This window comes from Symphalangus syndactylus, chromosome 20 (assembly GCF_028878055.3).
Source record: "Symphalangus syndactylus isolate Jambi chromosome 20, NHGRI_mSymSyn1-v2.1_pri, whole genome shotgun sequence".
Lineage (NCBI taxonomy): Eukaryota > Metazoa > Chordata > Mammalia > Primates > Hylobatidae > Symphalangus > Symphalangus syndactylus.
Window position 1 is genome coordinate 63,860,256 of NC_072442.2, and position 16,307 is coordinate 63,876,562.

At 55.4% G+C, this 16,307-nt stretch overlaps 1 protein-coding gene and 1 long non-coding RNA gene across 3 annotated transcripts in view; one reads left to right on the top strand and one right to left on the bottom strand.

Annotated features, from left to right (window-relative positions):
• Positions 1-16,307, bottom strand: part of SPNS3 (SPNS lysolipid transporter 3, sphingosine-1-phosphate (putative)) — a 52,947-nt gene that overhangs the window by 1,484 nt on the left and 35,156 nt on the right. The window contains exons 9-11 of one of the 2 annotated variants that reach the window (XM_055257911.2): positions 8,009-8,074; positions 372-470; positions 115-286 (exon numbers count right to left, since the gene is read on the bottom strand). In XM_055257911.2, coding sequence (XP_055113886.2) covers positions 115-286; positions 372-470; positions 8,009-8,074 — 337 coding nt within the window. The remainder of the gene's footprint in view (positions 1-114; positions 287-371; positions 471-8,008; positions 8,075-16,307) is intronic. The other variant, XM_055257912.2, reaches the window with a different exon arrangement.
• On the top strand, positions 401-2,383 carry LOC134735312 (uncharacterized). The gene is made up of 2 exons (XR_010118393.1): positions 401-574; positions 866-2,383. It is a non-coding gene; the product is annotated as an uncharacterized lncRNA (long non-coding RNA).

The following is a 16,307-nucleotide window of genomic DNA, read 5'->3' on the forward strand; positions in this document are numbered from 1 at the left end:
AGCATTTCTGAATGAATGAACAAACAAACTGGCCAGGGATTCAGGAGGTGGCCAGTGCTGTCTGTCCCTAGCGTGTCCAGCCCTGAGCCGGGCCTGGTGCAAGGGGTAGGGTACCTGTGACAGGCTGCCAGGCCCGGGCCTCGTCTCTCTCCAGGTACAGCGCAGTCAGCAGGAAGCAGCCGCCCCCCAGGGCGATGACAAAGGCGCAGCACAGGAAGCTCTGTTGCAGGCTGAGGAAGCGCTGCAGGTAGGAGTCAGGGCGCCTGGCCCGAAGGACACTAGAGATCTGTGGAGGAGAAGGGGTGGGTCTGCCAGGCCCACCAGGCTGGCCCCCAGACCCTCCCCACCCCACACATGCAGACACATCTTACAAGTCCTGTGAGATAGGGGCTGCCAGCGTCTCCCAGGATGTGGCCCACCGTGATCTGAAGTGCTTCTGCTGTCCCCCGGCACCTGGGCACCACCACAGACTGCAAAACATAGGCTCAGCAGGGAGGCACCCCAAGTGAGGGCACCCTTGCCTGCTGTTCCCTACCTGCCAAAGACCTGCCTGGAGGAGTGACAGGCCATTCAGGTGAGTGGGATGGGAGGGAGTCGACAACCCCCAATGTCTAAAGTCCCACCCCAGAACATCAAGCCCATCTGAAGCTTCCCCAGTGCCCCAGGATGGGGGTGCCAAGGCCCCTGATCAGGGCCACCCCTCTTGAGAGTTTGCTCTTGAACTGGGAAGGAACCAGGCATGAATGTGACCACAGTGAATGGGGCTGGGGTGTCCCAGCTCAGGGGCCCAGAACACAGCAGCACAGGCGGGCGGGGCGAAGAGCGGGTGCATCCCAGGTGTCTGCATATGTGGGCAATTGGGCAGGGGTGGTACGGAGGGTTCAGTCCTCTCAGGAACCTCAAGGCCCCTGGGGCAGAGATCAAAGGCAGCCTTGCTGGAGAAGCCCCCACAACTCCACGGACGAGGCTGAGAACATTAAGAAGATGAACTCTGGGCCAGGCGCGGTGGCTCACACCTGTAATGCCAGCACTTTGGGAGGCCGAGGCAGGTGGATCACCTGAGGTCAGGAGGTCAAGACCAGCCTGGCAACATGGTGAAACCCTGTCTCTACTAAAAATACAAAAACTAGCCGGGCGTGATGGCACATGCCTGTAATCCCAGCTACTACTCGGGAGGCAGAGGCAGGAGAATTGCTTGAACACGGGAGGCAGAGGGTGCAGTGAGCCGAGATCGTACCATTGCAATCCAACCTGGGCAACGAGCAAAATCCCATCTCAAAAAAAAAAAAAAAAAAAAAAAAAGAACCCTGGAGTCAGACTCTCGGGTTCCGATCCAGATCCCCACTCGCTAGCTGTGTGACTTTGAGCAAGCTGCTTCACCTTTCTTCCCTCAGTCTCTCCATCCCCAAATGGGGGTAATAATCAGACCGATCTTGAGAGTTTCACTCATTATCATTATTCATCTGCTATCTGGAGGCTTTGTGTGGACATCAGACCAAAATAACGCTCTGAGACAGAATGCTCCAGGCACTTGAACTCGGCTGCGCCTTCTGCCTGGCATGCCTTCCACTCTCTGGTCCAGCTGAAGCATCTCTATTTCTCATTTAGGACTTACATTTGGGTCACCTCCTCTGTGAAGCCCTCTCAGAGTGCAGGTACCTGTCCTGAGCTCCTGCAACTCCTATGCACACCCCTAATTAACGCATGTCCCCCAGAACTGGGAAGGGCCCTTTCTCTGTCCACCGCCCCTTATTCCCTATGGTGTGTGGGCAACAAAGACCCTTAATTTCTCTTGGGGTCCCTGCAAGATACCAGGCACAGAGGGGACTAGCTGAAAGTTTGCCAACCAAATAACTCAAGTAGGTCCGTCTGGGAGACTATTCCCAGGAGAAAGTCTGCCAGAACCCAGGGCTACAGCAGGGGATGGAAGGAGGGGGGCGGGGGGGACTCAAGCAGAAACCACATGGTCACATGAACCCAATTGGACAGCCACAGGGGCGCTTACACCCTGGAGCCTTATCCCCAAGACCTAGGTATCCATGATCTGAGGCCATGAGTTAATCAATATTAGCTGGGCACAGTGGCTCACGCCTGTAATCCCAGTACTTTGGGAGACTGAGGCGGGTGGATCACTTGAGGTCAGGAGTTCAAGACCAGCCTGGCCAACATGGCGAAACCCCATCTCTACTAAAAATACAGAAATTAGCTGGGTGTGGTGGCGGGTGCCTATAATCCCAGCTACTCAGGAGGCTGAGGCAGGAGAATCGCTTGAACCCGGGAGGTGGAGGTTCTAGTGAGCCGAGGTGGTACCACTATACTCCAGCCTGAGTGAAAGAGCAAGATCCTATCTAAAAAATAATAATAAAATAATTGCCAACACCTATTGAATGCTTGGTGTATACATTTTATATATCAACTTGAACAACCCATGAGAGAGATATGATGACCACCTGCATTTTACAGATGAGAAAAACCTCCACAGGGAGGGTAAGTGACTTGCCCAACATTATCCAGCCTGAAATAACAGGGCTGAGAGAGGATCCCAGGCCTTCTCCCTCTAGGATCTGGCCTTTTGACCACTCTGCTGTGATGGGCAAGGAGGAGCCGGTGTTTCCAGCAATATTTATGCATTTGTAATAGAACATTCAGAAATCTGAGAGAAAGATGAGGACAAGTTCATTGCTAGCCCTGTAAACGGATGGCAGAGTAACTGGCAAAGAGATGGGGAAAGGCATTCCAGGCAGGGGACAGTGTAAGCGACGGTGTGGGGGAGGATCCCAGGGACATGATCTCTGGATTCCAGAATCCCAGGGGACAGATGCAGGGGGTTTGGTGGTGGGCAGGGCAGAGTGGCGGGAGTCACTGTGGTGACTGGCTTGTCCCAGGGTCACTGGCACTGAGCCACCATACGCAGGTGGCAAGAGAAACCGGGCCTCTTGCCATCACCAGGATCTGTCAACAGGCCTGAGAAGGAACTGACCAACAGCTTTGCACCTTCCCCAAGGACTTCCTTCTCACCCCATAATTATGTGATTACTCACTGGTGGCTCTGGGAAGGCAGGTGAGGCTTCCTGAAGGGAGGAGCCTGAATGTCCAAAAAGGTCCACACGGAGGCTGGGGCTCCTGGGACCCCCACAGTAAGGTCCAGGTGGGCTGGCCCCTTCCTCCTCTCCCAGGAACCCCAACCTGCCGGGCCCAGCTCAGCCGCTGCTGCCAGTGGTGAGAGGGGTGGGTCTCCCCCAGCCTATTCCAAGTCCTCATTGTCTCCATGCAGCCAGCAGCCAAGGCTGGGCCCCACAGAAGCTGGAGAGCCCAGGGGGTAATTTCAGAAATAAGAGGCTTTGGGTTCCCAAAAATCCAGGCTCACTCTATTCTGAGACAAAAACACCTCTGTTTCTGGCTCTCCCTTCTTAGAAGGGCTGTTCCCTTTATAGCCCAGGGCGAAACCAGGGCCAACCAAGGGCTTGCAGAAAGTCGGAGAAGCAGCCACCAGGTGCAGACTCCCCTGGCAGCCTGCCTCCTGCACCCCCACCCAGGCCTCGCCCCCAGACGCCCCTGGGAAGGTGAGACAGGCCAGTGAGCACACAGCTACCTGGGGGGCAGAGGCTGAGCAGGGAAGCATTGAGACCTGGGGCAGGGGGAGAATGCAGAAGTGACAACTCTCGGGGGAACTGTGGGGACGTCTGCTGAGGGGTGGGAGATGAGCCTGTGGCTGGATTCCAAGACCCCAAAGGACAGGCCTAAGAAAGAGGGAATGAGCTCCTCTCCTGCTCTAGCCCCCACACTGGTTGGGATCCAGAGATCGTGCCCCTGGGATCCTCCGTCCATACCTTTGCTTACACTGTTACCTGCCTGGAGAGGGGTTGGGGTGAGCTGGCTCTGGGCCATCCTGAGTGGGGCGGGGACAGACAGCAGGGCTGGGAGGGAGCTGAAGACCCCATGAGTAGGTTTGGGGAGGCAGGGAGCTCTGCCTGGGGAGATGTGGGTTCAGGGGACACAATCTCAGTCTCCAGGGAGCAGGGCCCCTCTGCGGCCCAGCGGGGCCAAGGAGAGGCTGGCAGAGGTGGGTCTTGGCTGTGACTGAGCCAAATCATTTTCATCAACAGAAAGCCCCCCAAGAGGTAGGGGCTGCCCAAGGTACGCAGAATGAGCTCCCCATTGGAGGCGTATGTGAACAAGGGGATGGCTAGAATTTGGCAAAGCATTTATGGACTGGGGAGCTCGCAGTGCGAGACCAGTGTTCTCAAAGTGTGCTCTACGGAATGCTACAGCAGGATCACTTGGGAAGCTCATCGGAAACGCAGGTCCCTGGACCCCAGCATGGACCCGCTGTCTCAGAGGACACAGGGCCTGGAATCTGGGTTTGTCACAAGCTGCCTCAAATCTGACTCTCATGCACAATGACGTCTTCAAGCCACTGGACCAGAGAGCCCCTGAGGTCCCTTCTCCAGAGAGAACCTGGATTCTCCCCATTGTGGAGATGGCATCAAAGAGAGCAGTATCCCGGCCAGGCGCAGTGGCTCACGCCTGTAATCCCAGCACTCTGGGAGGCCGAGGGGGGCGGATTACGAGGTCAAGAGATCAAGAGCATCCTGGCCAACATGGTGAACCCCGTCTCTACTAAAAACACAAAAATTAGCTGGGCGTGGTGGCGCATGCCTGTAGTCCCAGCTATTCAGGAGGCTGAGGCAGGAGAATAGCTTGAACCCAGGAGGCAGAGGTTACAGTGAACCGACACTGCACTCCAGCCTGGGCGACAGAGCGAGACTCTGTCTCAAAAGTAAAAGAAAAAGAGAGAGCAGTGGCCCAAGAAAGGGATGATCTGGAAGTCAGTGGGGCCCACACGCCCACTCAGAAATCTGCAGGATGCAGGTGTGAGTTCATTCTATCCTTACAGCCTGGGGTGTCATTGGTGGTTGCCACCACTCTACCTACTGGACAGGTGAGCAAACCAAGACCCAGAGAGGTTCAGTCACTTGGCCAGGGTCACACAGCTAGTGAGGAGCCCGGCTGGGAGTGGGAGCAGATGGGCTGCTGCCGAGTCCTCAAGCCTGGGCTCTGCTGCCCTCTGCCTTCTGCCCTCTGACCCACCCACAGGCTCCAACCACCCAGACACCTGCAGTTTCCACCCATTTCCCTATCAGCCCCTTGTGGCTTTCTTGGCCGCCCAAAGCTGTTCACGTGAACGTGCCCTGCCCTTAGCTTCCTGCACCCTTGTTCTGTGGCCCCTGTTCACACACACCCTAAGGCCTCCTCCCTCCCTGGGCCCCTGCTGAAGGAGAAGCCGATCTCCTGTCTCAGGAGCAAGTGCCAGCCGGCAAAGGGGACCTTCCTCTACTTCCTGCCACAGGCCCTGTCCTCACACGCTTCCTGCCCCTGCTCTGCTGGGAGGCTACTTCCTCCCCCAGTGCTGGATCCCACCCCTAGTTCACCCTCGAATAGGACCCCCTCTCTCCTCCTGCTTGCCCCTCTCTGCTCCCTGGAGGCTGTTCTGGCCTCCACTCTTGAAAAGCAATGCCAGCTTCCCAGGATCTTCTGCCACCTCCAGTTACCATGCCCTTTGCTCCTGTCAGCTCAGCTCCTCAAGGGAATTGTCTACCCTCAGTGTCCTGCTTCCCCTCCCTCGCCCTCCTCACCCTGCTCCAAGCTGGCATCTGCCCCTCCACTGCACAGAAGGGCTCCTCCACCACCTGCCTTTACAGGGAGGAAGCAGCAACATGGAGGAACCGAACTGTAGGGGCTACAAGGATTGCTCAGCTCTGATCCCCGAAGGCCGAAAGGCATCTTTGGCCACGGGGCTCCGGGAAGGTGGGAAGGCAGGGAAGGCAGCGGGAGGCTCTGGGGTGGTGGTGCAGAGCGTTGGGACTGGAGGCCTCCAAGCCAAGGAAGGACCACGGGGAGCCCTGAGGTGGGCTGGCTCTTGTCCAGCCGGCTCCCTGGGCAGCTCCCCAGATGGGTAAAACTGTGCAGCTGGCCAGCCCCTAACTCTCCTTCGCCCCTTCCCCCACCCGCCCTTTCCAGCACGCACTCTCCTCTTTAACCCCACAAAGAGCCTGGCTCTGCCAGGTTAATCATTCTTACAAACACAGACGCTGGGGGACACGGGTGCAGCCTTCACATATCTGTGGGGCTGTCATGTGGAAGAGGGAGCTGCGCCGTGGGGGGCAGGCCACGGAAGCTGCGGGGGCAGGTGCAGCTCCGTCTGGACCACCTCAGAGAGAACCAGCTATGCTGGGGGGATGTTAATCTCCCTGAGTCTAAAAGTGGACAATCCCACGAATAAAACATTTGCCAATGCCTTCCCCTTTCCTGAGCGTTCCTGGAGGCCGCCTTGCTCACCCGACCGGGCAGGTGGTGATTACCCCTTTTATAGACAAGGAAACTGAGGCCCAGGGCCATGCAGCAGGTCTGCGGCTGACTCTGGGCTAGAGCCCAAGTCTCCTGTCTGGAGGGAGGGGCAGGGAAGACCTGCCAGTCCTGCAGCTGATCCACTCACCCAGGAGCCAAAGACAGGGCAGGCCTCTCCACACTCGCTGGGCCTGGGCCGTGGGGAGGGGACAGGGGATCTGCCAGGGAGGGGCAGACATCTTGGCAGAGTGAGCACCCCGTCCACAGTAGTATTCAAGCAGGGTTTGTTGACGGATTAAACGACTATACATGCCCATAACCCTTTCAAACTCAGATTGTAGGGCACCATGATTTCTTTGGGGGATAGAAAATGAGAAAATTGAAAATTCTGGATTGCTGTGAGAATCCTAGCCAGCATTCTCTGTGCCAGGTACATGGATCTTCTCATTTCACCCTCACATCAATCCATAAGGCAGGTGCCATTATCATCCCCACTTTCCACATGGGGATACCGAGGCTCAGAGACACACAGTGACTTGCCTAAGGCCACACAGCTCTTAAGTGGCAGGACCAGGGCTGACAGCCAGGTCCGTTTTCTGAATCCAGGCTGGTGCCGCGGCATTGAATGCCCTCAGGACAGCTCTCAGCCGACTGCCAGTCTGGTCCAGTTCCCTTGTGGCCGGCACCAGACTGTGCCAGGCTGCCAGGAGGCGGAAGGAAGGCTCTCGGGGTGCTCACAGGCCCAGGGCGCTACGTTATCTACAAAGGCACAGCCCTTCATGTGTTCAAAGTCCTTCCCTGTATGCCTCCCAGAAGGAGGCAAGGAGGCTGGACGAAGAGCATGGGGCTCAGGGAGGGGCCATGTGGGACTCTGGACACAGCAGCCATGTGGTCAAGACAGCATCAGGCCTCTTACAGGCAGGGCTGATCCTTGCATGGCAGCCTGTGACACACGAGTCAGTGTGGGCTGGCGCAATGGGCCTCAGTGGCTACTGTCTTGAAGGATGGTATCCCGTCTGCATGCCCCAGAGTGGAGGCCAAGAAGCCTGCTTGCTGAGAAGCAGTGTGCCACAGAAAGAAGGAGAGAGGGGCCAGGCACGGTGGCTCACGCCTGTAATCCCAGCACTTTGGGAGGCCGAGGCGGGCAGATCACCTGAGGTCAGGAGTTCAAGACCAGCCTGGCCAATATGGTGAAACCCCATCTCTACTAAAAATACAAAATTAGCCGGGTGTGGTGGTGGGTGCCTATAGTCTCTGCTACTTGGGAGGCTGAGGCAGGAGAATCAGTTGAACCCAGGAGGTGGAGGTTGCAGTGAGCCGATTCAGGCCATTGCACTCCAGCCTGGGCAATAAGAGTGAAACTCCGTCTCAAAAAAAAAAAAAAAAAAGAGGGAGGGAAGTAGCCCAGGGAGTCAAAATGCTTAGGTTCCAGCCCTGGCTCCCTGCGTTGGGGCTGTGTGACTTTGGAACAGGCACTTGCCTTCTCTGAACCTCCATTTGTTCATCTGCAAAATGGGGATGATGGTCAGAGATGTTCGGGAGTGTCAGAGAGGCCTCTGGTCTAAGGTAACTGTGAATGGCTTTGGTCCCCTAATGCATGGTCTCTGATACCGCTGCCAGCTCCCCCTGCTCAGCCCCCAACCCTGACTCCCACACCTACCAGCAGGATGTCGGCAACCACTGCCCAGTTGCAGGACAGAAGCAGTTCCCCAAGGCCCAGGAACACCTGTGGACAGAGGGTGGCCTGGGTGAGGATTCCCAGATGCCAGTCACCAACCCCACCTGTTGCTTCCCACCTGTGGAGAGGAGAGACTGGGACGCTACAGAGAAAGGCATTATTGAGACTTATTGGAGTGAGCGAGGAAGGCCTGGAACTATTTTTCCAGTTCCAGCAGCCTTGACGGTGGGTAGACAGAGCCAGGACCCATAGGCGAGCATCCAGCCCCTGGAGTCCCCCGCTGGGGCCCAGGAGGAGGCAGCTAGGCCTCCTCCCAGGCCACTTTTAAAGGTAAGAAAACAGACTTTAAGCCAGGCACGGTGGCTCAAGCCTGTAATTCCAGCACTTTGGGAGGCCAAGGTGGGAGGATCACTTGAGGTCAGGAGTTCAAGACCAGCCTGGCCAACATGGTAAAATCCCATCTCTACTAAAAATACAAAAACTAGCAGGGCGTGGTGGCTCACACCTGTAGTTCCAGCTACTCAGGAGGCTGAGGCAGGAGAATAGCTTGAACCCAAGAGGCAAAGGTTGCAGGGAGCCGAGATCACACCACTGCACTCCAGCCTGAGTGACAGAGTGAGACTCCGCCTCAAAAAAAAAAAAAAAAAAAAAGGCGAAAAAAAAACATACTTTAGAGGACAAAGAGTAAAAGACTGCTTGGAGGCTGCCCACCCCTCCTCTGTTTTCCCCAAAAGTCCATATACACTGATAAGGCACCTACCGTGTGCCAGCCAGCGTGCCCAGCCCCAGGCACCCCACCAAAGGCCCCTCCGGGCCATCCCTTCCCCTTGGAGCAGCACAGGGAGGTGGGCAAGGCCGGGTACACCCATCATGCAGACAGTCAAACCGAGCGTGGTCAAGGACGGGGCTTGTCTAGGGTCACCAGCTGACCCTGAGTAAAGCCTGCCTGGAGTGTGAGGCTTCCGGCCCCTGCCCAGTGCCCACCCCCAGCCCTGCTCCCAGTGTCCTCTGGTTACCACAAGCCCGGAACACTCCCCCTTCACCTCGTGCCAAGGGATTACGACAATCCTCATTCCCCTCACTCAAGAAGAGTTTAAGAAAGCAGCAAGAAGAAAGAGAGAGAAAAAAATGTCTCATTTCTCAAAGCTTCCAAGAGCTTATTGCAGGGGTGGAATTAGTCATTCCTGGATCACGGGGCTGTCTCCAGGGTAGCCCAGGCTCAGGCACCCAGAGACCTGATGATCAGTGGCCAGGGAGCACCCGGGACGGAGGACCTGAAGGACCGCCACCTGAACACCTGCCACGCACCAGCCCTGTCCTCTCTCGTGACCCTGTCTAACCCCTCAGGTCAGGTGCCCTGTAAGGCAGACGTCATTACACCCATTTCACAGACAAACTCAGGCCGGAGGGCACGCATCAAGCCACGTCCTGGTGAGCGCCCCCCACCCCCCGCGCCGTGATGGCCTGTGGATGGTGAGGGTGAAGGGTCCACTGGGGGAAGAGGGAGTGGGGGTTCCCAGCATCCACAGTACCTGGTGAGGCTAGCACTGGGGAATCAGAGGACAGCCCGAGATGGGCAGGGGGCCCCTGGACAGAGGTGGCGCCGGGGAGAGCCCTGAAGGACAGTCAGGGTCAGGACGGGCCCAGGACAGCCACAAGACCACGCCAGCCGGGGACCCACGGGGGCGGAGGCAAGGGGCTGGGATGTGTCCACCGTGCTGGGCGGGGCAGGAACGCGGCCCAGCTCTGGTGGAGGGAGAGCAGAACCAGCCAAGGAGCCCCAGCAGCCATGCGCTCTCCTGGTCTAACCCAGCCCCTGGGACTGCGGTGCCTGGTCCCTGGCACCCAAACTGAGAGGGCCCTGAGGGCAGGTGGGCCTCCCTCAGGCCTGGGACATGGGGCCGGGCACCCACAGGGGCAGGAATCAGGAAGTCGCTGGCAGGCAGGTCTCAGGCGGGGCCCGGGCAGCTGCAGATCCACATTCCTGCCTAGCAGGGTCTGCCAGCTGCCTCCTGGGGCCACATGAAAGCCCGACCCGACTCACACCCACCTCCCTCTGACTTTTTCCGGGCACCTGCACCTTGCCCTCCAGGCCTCTCCCACCTTCACATTGCCAGCGTCTGCCTCTGCGACCTCCGTGCAGCCCAGGCACCCTGTCCCCCAACCAGAACCAGCCTCCTGTTTTGCTCTCCCTGGCCACTCCACACCCATAGGACATGCTGAAATACACCCTTTCCTTCCCCCAGCTGGGACAGGGTGGATCCCGGCCCCAAAATAGAGCCCATCAGAGGGAGGCTGCGGCTACAATGGGGCCTTTCAGGCTGAAGAAGCTGCCCGAGGATGCCAGGGCTCCTCAGACACACCTGGAGGCCAGCACCGCACCACCAAATCCTCGTCTCCACTTGGCAGCTTTGAGGGGCAAAGGGCTCAGCTGCGGAGAGGCCACCTTCTAATCCTGTAATTACAGAGTCTCCTAGGGCAGCGGCCACCAGGGCTGACTCAGCTCCAGGAGGGGCTCCACAGCCACGGGATGTGACCTCCTGGGGTGGACGGGCCCAGCCCCACCCTGCCTTGCTGAGCGGGCCTGGGGAGGCCTCCGCCTCTGGGCCTTGGTTCCCCAATGGTACAACGCCAGGGTGCCCCAGATGCTCCACCAGGGCCCTCCAGCACCAGCAGCCCCTGCTTGTTAAGCTGGTAACCCCGCTTTGCACTGGGGCTCCTCACAGGCCAGGGCACGCTGGGTCCTGGAGTTCAGTGACTTCCACGAGCTGTTCAAACCCGGGCTCCACAACTCAAAAGCAAAGAAAACACACAAAAAGGGCCCTGGTTTGTAGAATTCAGCTGACTGTTCGAAGCTGCTCCTACATGGGCATCTCAGCCCTGCAGTCCCAGGTCCTTCCTGGATGGCCACAGGCACCTCACACTGAACAGCTGCCTAAACTCATTCTCTCCCTTGTCCCCAAACATCTCTGTTCCTTCCCAGTGTGGCTGAGCCAGCCAGGACACAGGCCTCAGGCGCAGACTGGTCACCAGCAAGCTGCCGGGGCTGATCTCCTCTGGCTCAGGGATAGCGCCTGGTCCCCATCACCCAGGCCAGACGCTGGGGGTGAGGGTCCCTGCATGCCTTGCTCACCCTCACACCCCTCATCACTGATTTCTGTCCATTTTGCATCCACACGTTCCTCGAATCTGCCTCTTCCTCCTGTCCATGGCCACTGGCCAGTGCACTCCAGGCCTCCCCGGCCGTCTCCTCCCCAGTTTCCCAGGCCCCACCATCCCTCCAGACACCAGCCCTGGAGCGGACTTCCGAAAGAGAAATCTGACTCTGCCCCTGTCTCCTCAGAGTCTGTGTGGCCTCCCTGCACCCTGACTTAGATCCCTCTGGGAGATAGGGCCTGGGAACACTGCCTGGAGCCTGAGAAACATGGAGCCCCTCAGCCCCTGGCCTCTGCCATTCCAGACCAAGAGAATTTCCCCCTCGAGCTAAGAAAGTGATGATAAATGTCCCTGGCTTTAGTCATCCCCGGCCACAGAGACCCTCACACAGAGGTATCCATGCTCACACTGTCACACACACGGCCGCGCAAACATGCCCAGACACATGCACAGCCAAGGCCTCTCACACGTGCACACGAGATCAACACACAAGCACACTCACACATATGCACCCACACATGGACACCCATAACCTGAGCCACACACGAAGAACTCACACGTCACAACTACCTACATATGCGGGGAGCCATTCAAAATATCAAAACATGTGTGGCAAGGGCACCAGAAAGATGACGGCTATAAACCCTGGCACAGGCTCGTTGGGGTGGACTTGCCAAATAACAGCCTGGCATGTACCCATGCAGACCTGTGGTCTCATCATCAACATAGTAATGATGCACACACACACACACACACATACATAAACACGCTTGTGTCTCACTCTTGTGCACATCCATGCACAAGAGTGGATGTGTGCACACTTAGATCTGCACACACACATACCTCTCCTCTCGTCCACCTGCACGCACAGGTCAGCAGGAGGAGGAAGCAGGAGGAAAGGGTCAGCCCCTGTGGGGTGGCAGGGGCAGTGCCTTCAATCTTGGTTCAGTTCAGTCGTCCAACTGGGCAGTAACTGACTCTGAACTGCAAAGAATGGATTCTGAGCCCACCGAGAAGGGAAAAGGCCAATATCCCCTAGGGGCTCGCTGTGCCTGGGGCAAAGCTAAGACCAAAGCCTCCTCCCTCATGGACCAACTGTTTGCCTGAGCCAGTCAGGACACAGGCCCCAGGACACAGACCAGCCGCCAGCAAGCTGCTGTACTGTCTGGCACACTTTGTCCCTGGGCTTGCCAACCTGTAATTGCAAGGACTGGCATTGGGGCACAAGGGCACCGCCTGGTTTCCAGGGGCCGGCAGCAGCCCAACAAGCCAGTGGGCAGGCAGGTGGGGACTGAGGCAGTGAAGGGAGCAAAACCTTTGCGTCCTCCCAGAGAATTCGGCTGAGATTGTGAGCTCTCCTGGGGGGCCGTGCTGCCAGCCAACAGACAACCTGTTAGATCTTGGCAGAGTGGTGGGGCCCTCAGAGGAAGGACGAGGGGGCCTGTCTCGGCCCCTCTCAGACAGCCCCTGGTGGGGCCTGGTTACTCCAGCCCAGAGAGCCAGGTAGAAAGGGCTTATCCAAGAGGCTCCCTAAGGGCCAAGTCTGGGAAGTGGTAGGAATGCTCCCCAGAGTTGGGGAACTCACATAGCCCAGCTTTCTGTACCACTCCAGGGACCACAGAGCAGATCCCACAGCCATCCCCTGCATCCTGGGCTGACCCTTGATGACAGCTATGGTGGACCGCGCCCTGGCTGATCTCTGCCAACCACGCTGCAAGCTCCCCTGTGGACACCAGATGGGCAGTTATCAGGCCTCCATCCCAGGTCCTCACTCAGGAGTCTTCAAGACTGGGAAGGGGCTGGGCATGGTAGCTCCCACCTGTAATCCCAGCACTTTGGGAAGCCGAGGCAGGCGGATCACTTGAGGCCAGGAGTTGGAGACCAGCCTGGCCAACATGGTAAAACCCCTTCTCTACCAAAAATACAAAAATTAGCCAGGTGTGATGGCGGGCGCCTGTAATCCCAGCTACTCGGGTGGCTAAAGCATGAGAATCACTTGTGCCAGGAGGGGTGGAGGTTGACAGATCACACCTGCACTCCAGCCTGGGCAAAAGAGTGAGACTCTCCCTCTTTAAAAAAAACAAAAAACAAACAAAACAAAAAAACACTGGGAAGGGCAGTGTCCTCTCCTGGATCTAAAGGCCTCAGTGACAGCCATGCTGGCTCTGCCCTGTGCAGTGGTGGCCACATCTCTCCTTGGGCAAGGAGGGAACTCAGAGCTATGATGAAGTTTGGGCAAAGAGCAGCCTTCAAGATCACCTGGGTCAACTCCTGTGCAAAGATGGAGGGTTGAAAGTTGCGTCATAGACTTAAGTTCCCACACAAAAGCAAAAAACAGTAAGCCAGAAAAAAGTGATTTTTTTACCAAAGAAAAGAAGAAAACCTAGTGAAATAAACATTCAATACTGGCAGCCAGGCACAGTGGCTCACACCTGTCATCTCAATACTTTGGGAGGCTGAGGCAGGAGGATTGCTTGAGCCCAGGAGTTCAAGACCAGCCTGGACAACATAGTGAGCCTCTATCTCTACAAATAACTTAAAAATTAGCCAGGCATGGTGGCATGCACCTGGGATCCCAGCTATTCCAGAGGCTGAAGGGGGAGGATCCCTTAAGCCTGGGAGGTTGAGGCTGCAGTGAGTCATGATCACACCACTGCACTCCAGCCTGGGGGACAGCAAGATCCTCAAAAAAAAAAAAAAAAAAAAGGCAGCCAAGCAAAAGAGCAGACAATTCTGTAGAAGAGAATATTACCCTTCTCGGCTTCCCTTCCCCAAAGCCATTCACTGAAACCCCCGTATCTGGAGAGAAATTAACTGAGTAGTAGTCCCTAACTGAGAGCCAGCAGGGAAAGCTGCTGGGGAGAGGCAAGTAAAAACAGAGAAAGCCAACAATGGCTGCAATCACTGACTCCACTCAAGGCCCGAGGGCAACCCCCATCTCAGAAGGGAATGCATCCAGTAATTAAGTACAATGAACCGTGCTGTAGAGCATTTACCTGAATCCCAGAAGACAGAGCAGAGCCCAGGTGTTTTGACAGACTCCTCATTTGCCTGAGCCCTGCATTTCCCTCCGGCAACAGAAAAGTCTGCAGAGCCGAAGCTCAACTCAAACTGCATCCCCTTTGGACAACGGAATGGTCACAGAGAAGGCAGGGAGAGTCAAAGACAAAAAGTCATCCACACTACATCAAAGCAAATTCAGTTTCTGAACAGAGCTGCCCACACCCAGCTCGGAGGAAAGTATTCAGCATGTAAACTATGGATACATATTGTAGAAAAGGAAAGAAGGAAGGAAGGGAGGGAGACAAGGAGAAAAAAATCCAACCTGGCCGGGCGCAGTGGCTCACGCCTATAATCCCATCACTTTGGGAGGCCAAGACGGGTGGATCACTTGAGGTCAGGAGTTCGAGACCAGCCTGGCCAACATGGTAAAACCCCATCTCTACTAAAAAATACAAAAATTGGCTGGCGTCGTGGAGCACACCTGTAGTCCCAGCTACACGGGAGGCTAAGGCAGGAGAATTGCTTGAACCCAGAAGGTGGAGGTTGCAGTGAGCTGAGATCATGCCACTGCACTCCAGCTTGGGCGAGAGTGAGACTCTGTCTCAAAAAAAAAAAAAAAAATCCAACCTAAAAGATAGGTGATAAGAGGAGCAGAAGGAAATTCCTTATATTGGCTTCGAGCTATAAAACAATGCAATGAGAATAATAATACAGACCGGGCACAGTGGTGCATGCCTGTAATCTCGCACTTTGGGAGGCCGAGGAGGGTGGATCACTTGAGCTGAGGAGTTTGAGACCAGCCTGGGCAACATAGCGAAACCCTGTCTCTGCAAAAAATAGAAAAATTAGCTGGGTGTGGTGGTGCATGCCTGTGGTCCCAGCTACTTGGGAGGCTGAGGTGGGAAGATCACTTAAGCCCAGGAGGTCGAGGCTGCAGAAAGCCATGATTGCACCATTGCACTCCAGCCTGAGTGACGGAGTAAGACCCTGTCTCAAAATAAGTAAATAAATATCAAAGAAAAGACAATCTCACGCATACATGAAACAAAAGAAAATAAACTCTCTAGCCTTTTAGGGGACAGGGGTGGATAAAAACTCCTTAATCATAAAATCTACCCAGTTAGGAGTTGAAGCAAAATAAAGAACTCAGGAATAAAGAATCTGTGTAAACAGACTGATAACAAACACTAAATCTACTTAAATATGAAACTATTGTCAAGCCACTACAAGGAGGATGCTTAAAGAGCAGACTGTGGCCAGGCACAGTGGCTCACGCCTGTAACCCCAGCACTTTGGGAGGCCGAGGCCGGGTGGATCACCTGAGGTTGGGGGTTCACAACCAGCCTGACCAACATAGAGAAACTCTCTCTCTACTAAAAATACAGAATTAGCTGGGCGTGGTGTCGCATGCCTATAATCCCAGCTACTCAGAAGGCTGAGGCAGGAGAATCGCTTGAACCCGGGAGGCAGAGGTTGTGGTGAGCCGAGATCGTGCCATTCCACTCCAGCCTGGGCAACAAGAGCGAAACTGTGTCTCAAAGAAAAAAAAAAAAAAAAAAAAAGAACAGACTGTGAAAGCTCTACATCTAGAAAAAGTAAAAATAATAACATAACTAACAAAAATCAGGAGGTTGGGGAGAGAAGGGAGAGGAGGTATAAGAAGGCTGGTGTCCTCTTTCATAGCTAGTACTCATCAATAAGTCCACGGTTTTACAACTAATTCAAACTTAATTCCTTTGATTTCACTTCAGTTTATTCAAGCGGATTCATATAAATTAAACATATTATATTATTCTATTTATATGAATTATCCAGAACAGACAAATCTATAAAGACAGAAAGTAGATTTAGCAGCTGCCTAGGGCCAGGGCTGGGGAGCAAAGAGATAGATTGGAGGGAAATGGGGGTGACTGCTAATAGGCATGAAATTTCTTTTTGGGGTGAGCAAAATGTTCTAAAACTGATATGGTGATGGTTGTACAACTCTGTGAATGTACTAAAAACCAGTGAAGTATACACTTTATTGGGTGAACTGTCCAATATATGAATTATTACTAATATTATTTTGAGACAGGGTCTTGCTCTGTCACCCAGGCTGGAGTGCAGTGGCGTGATCTTGGCT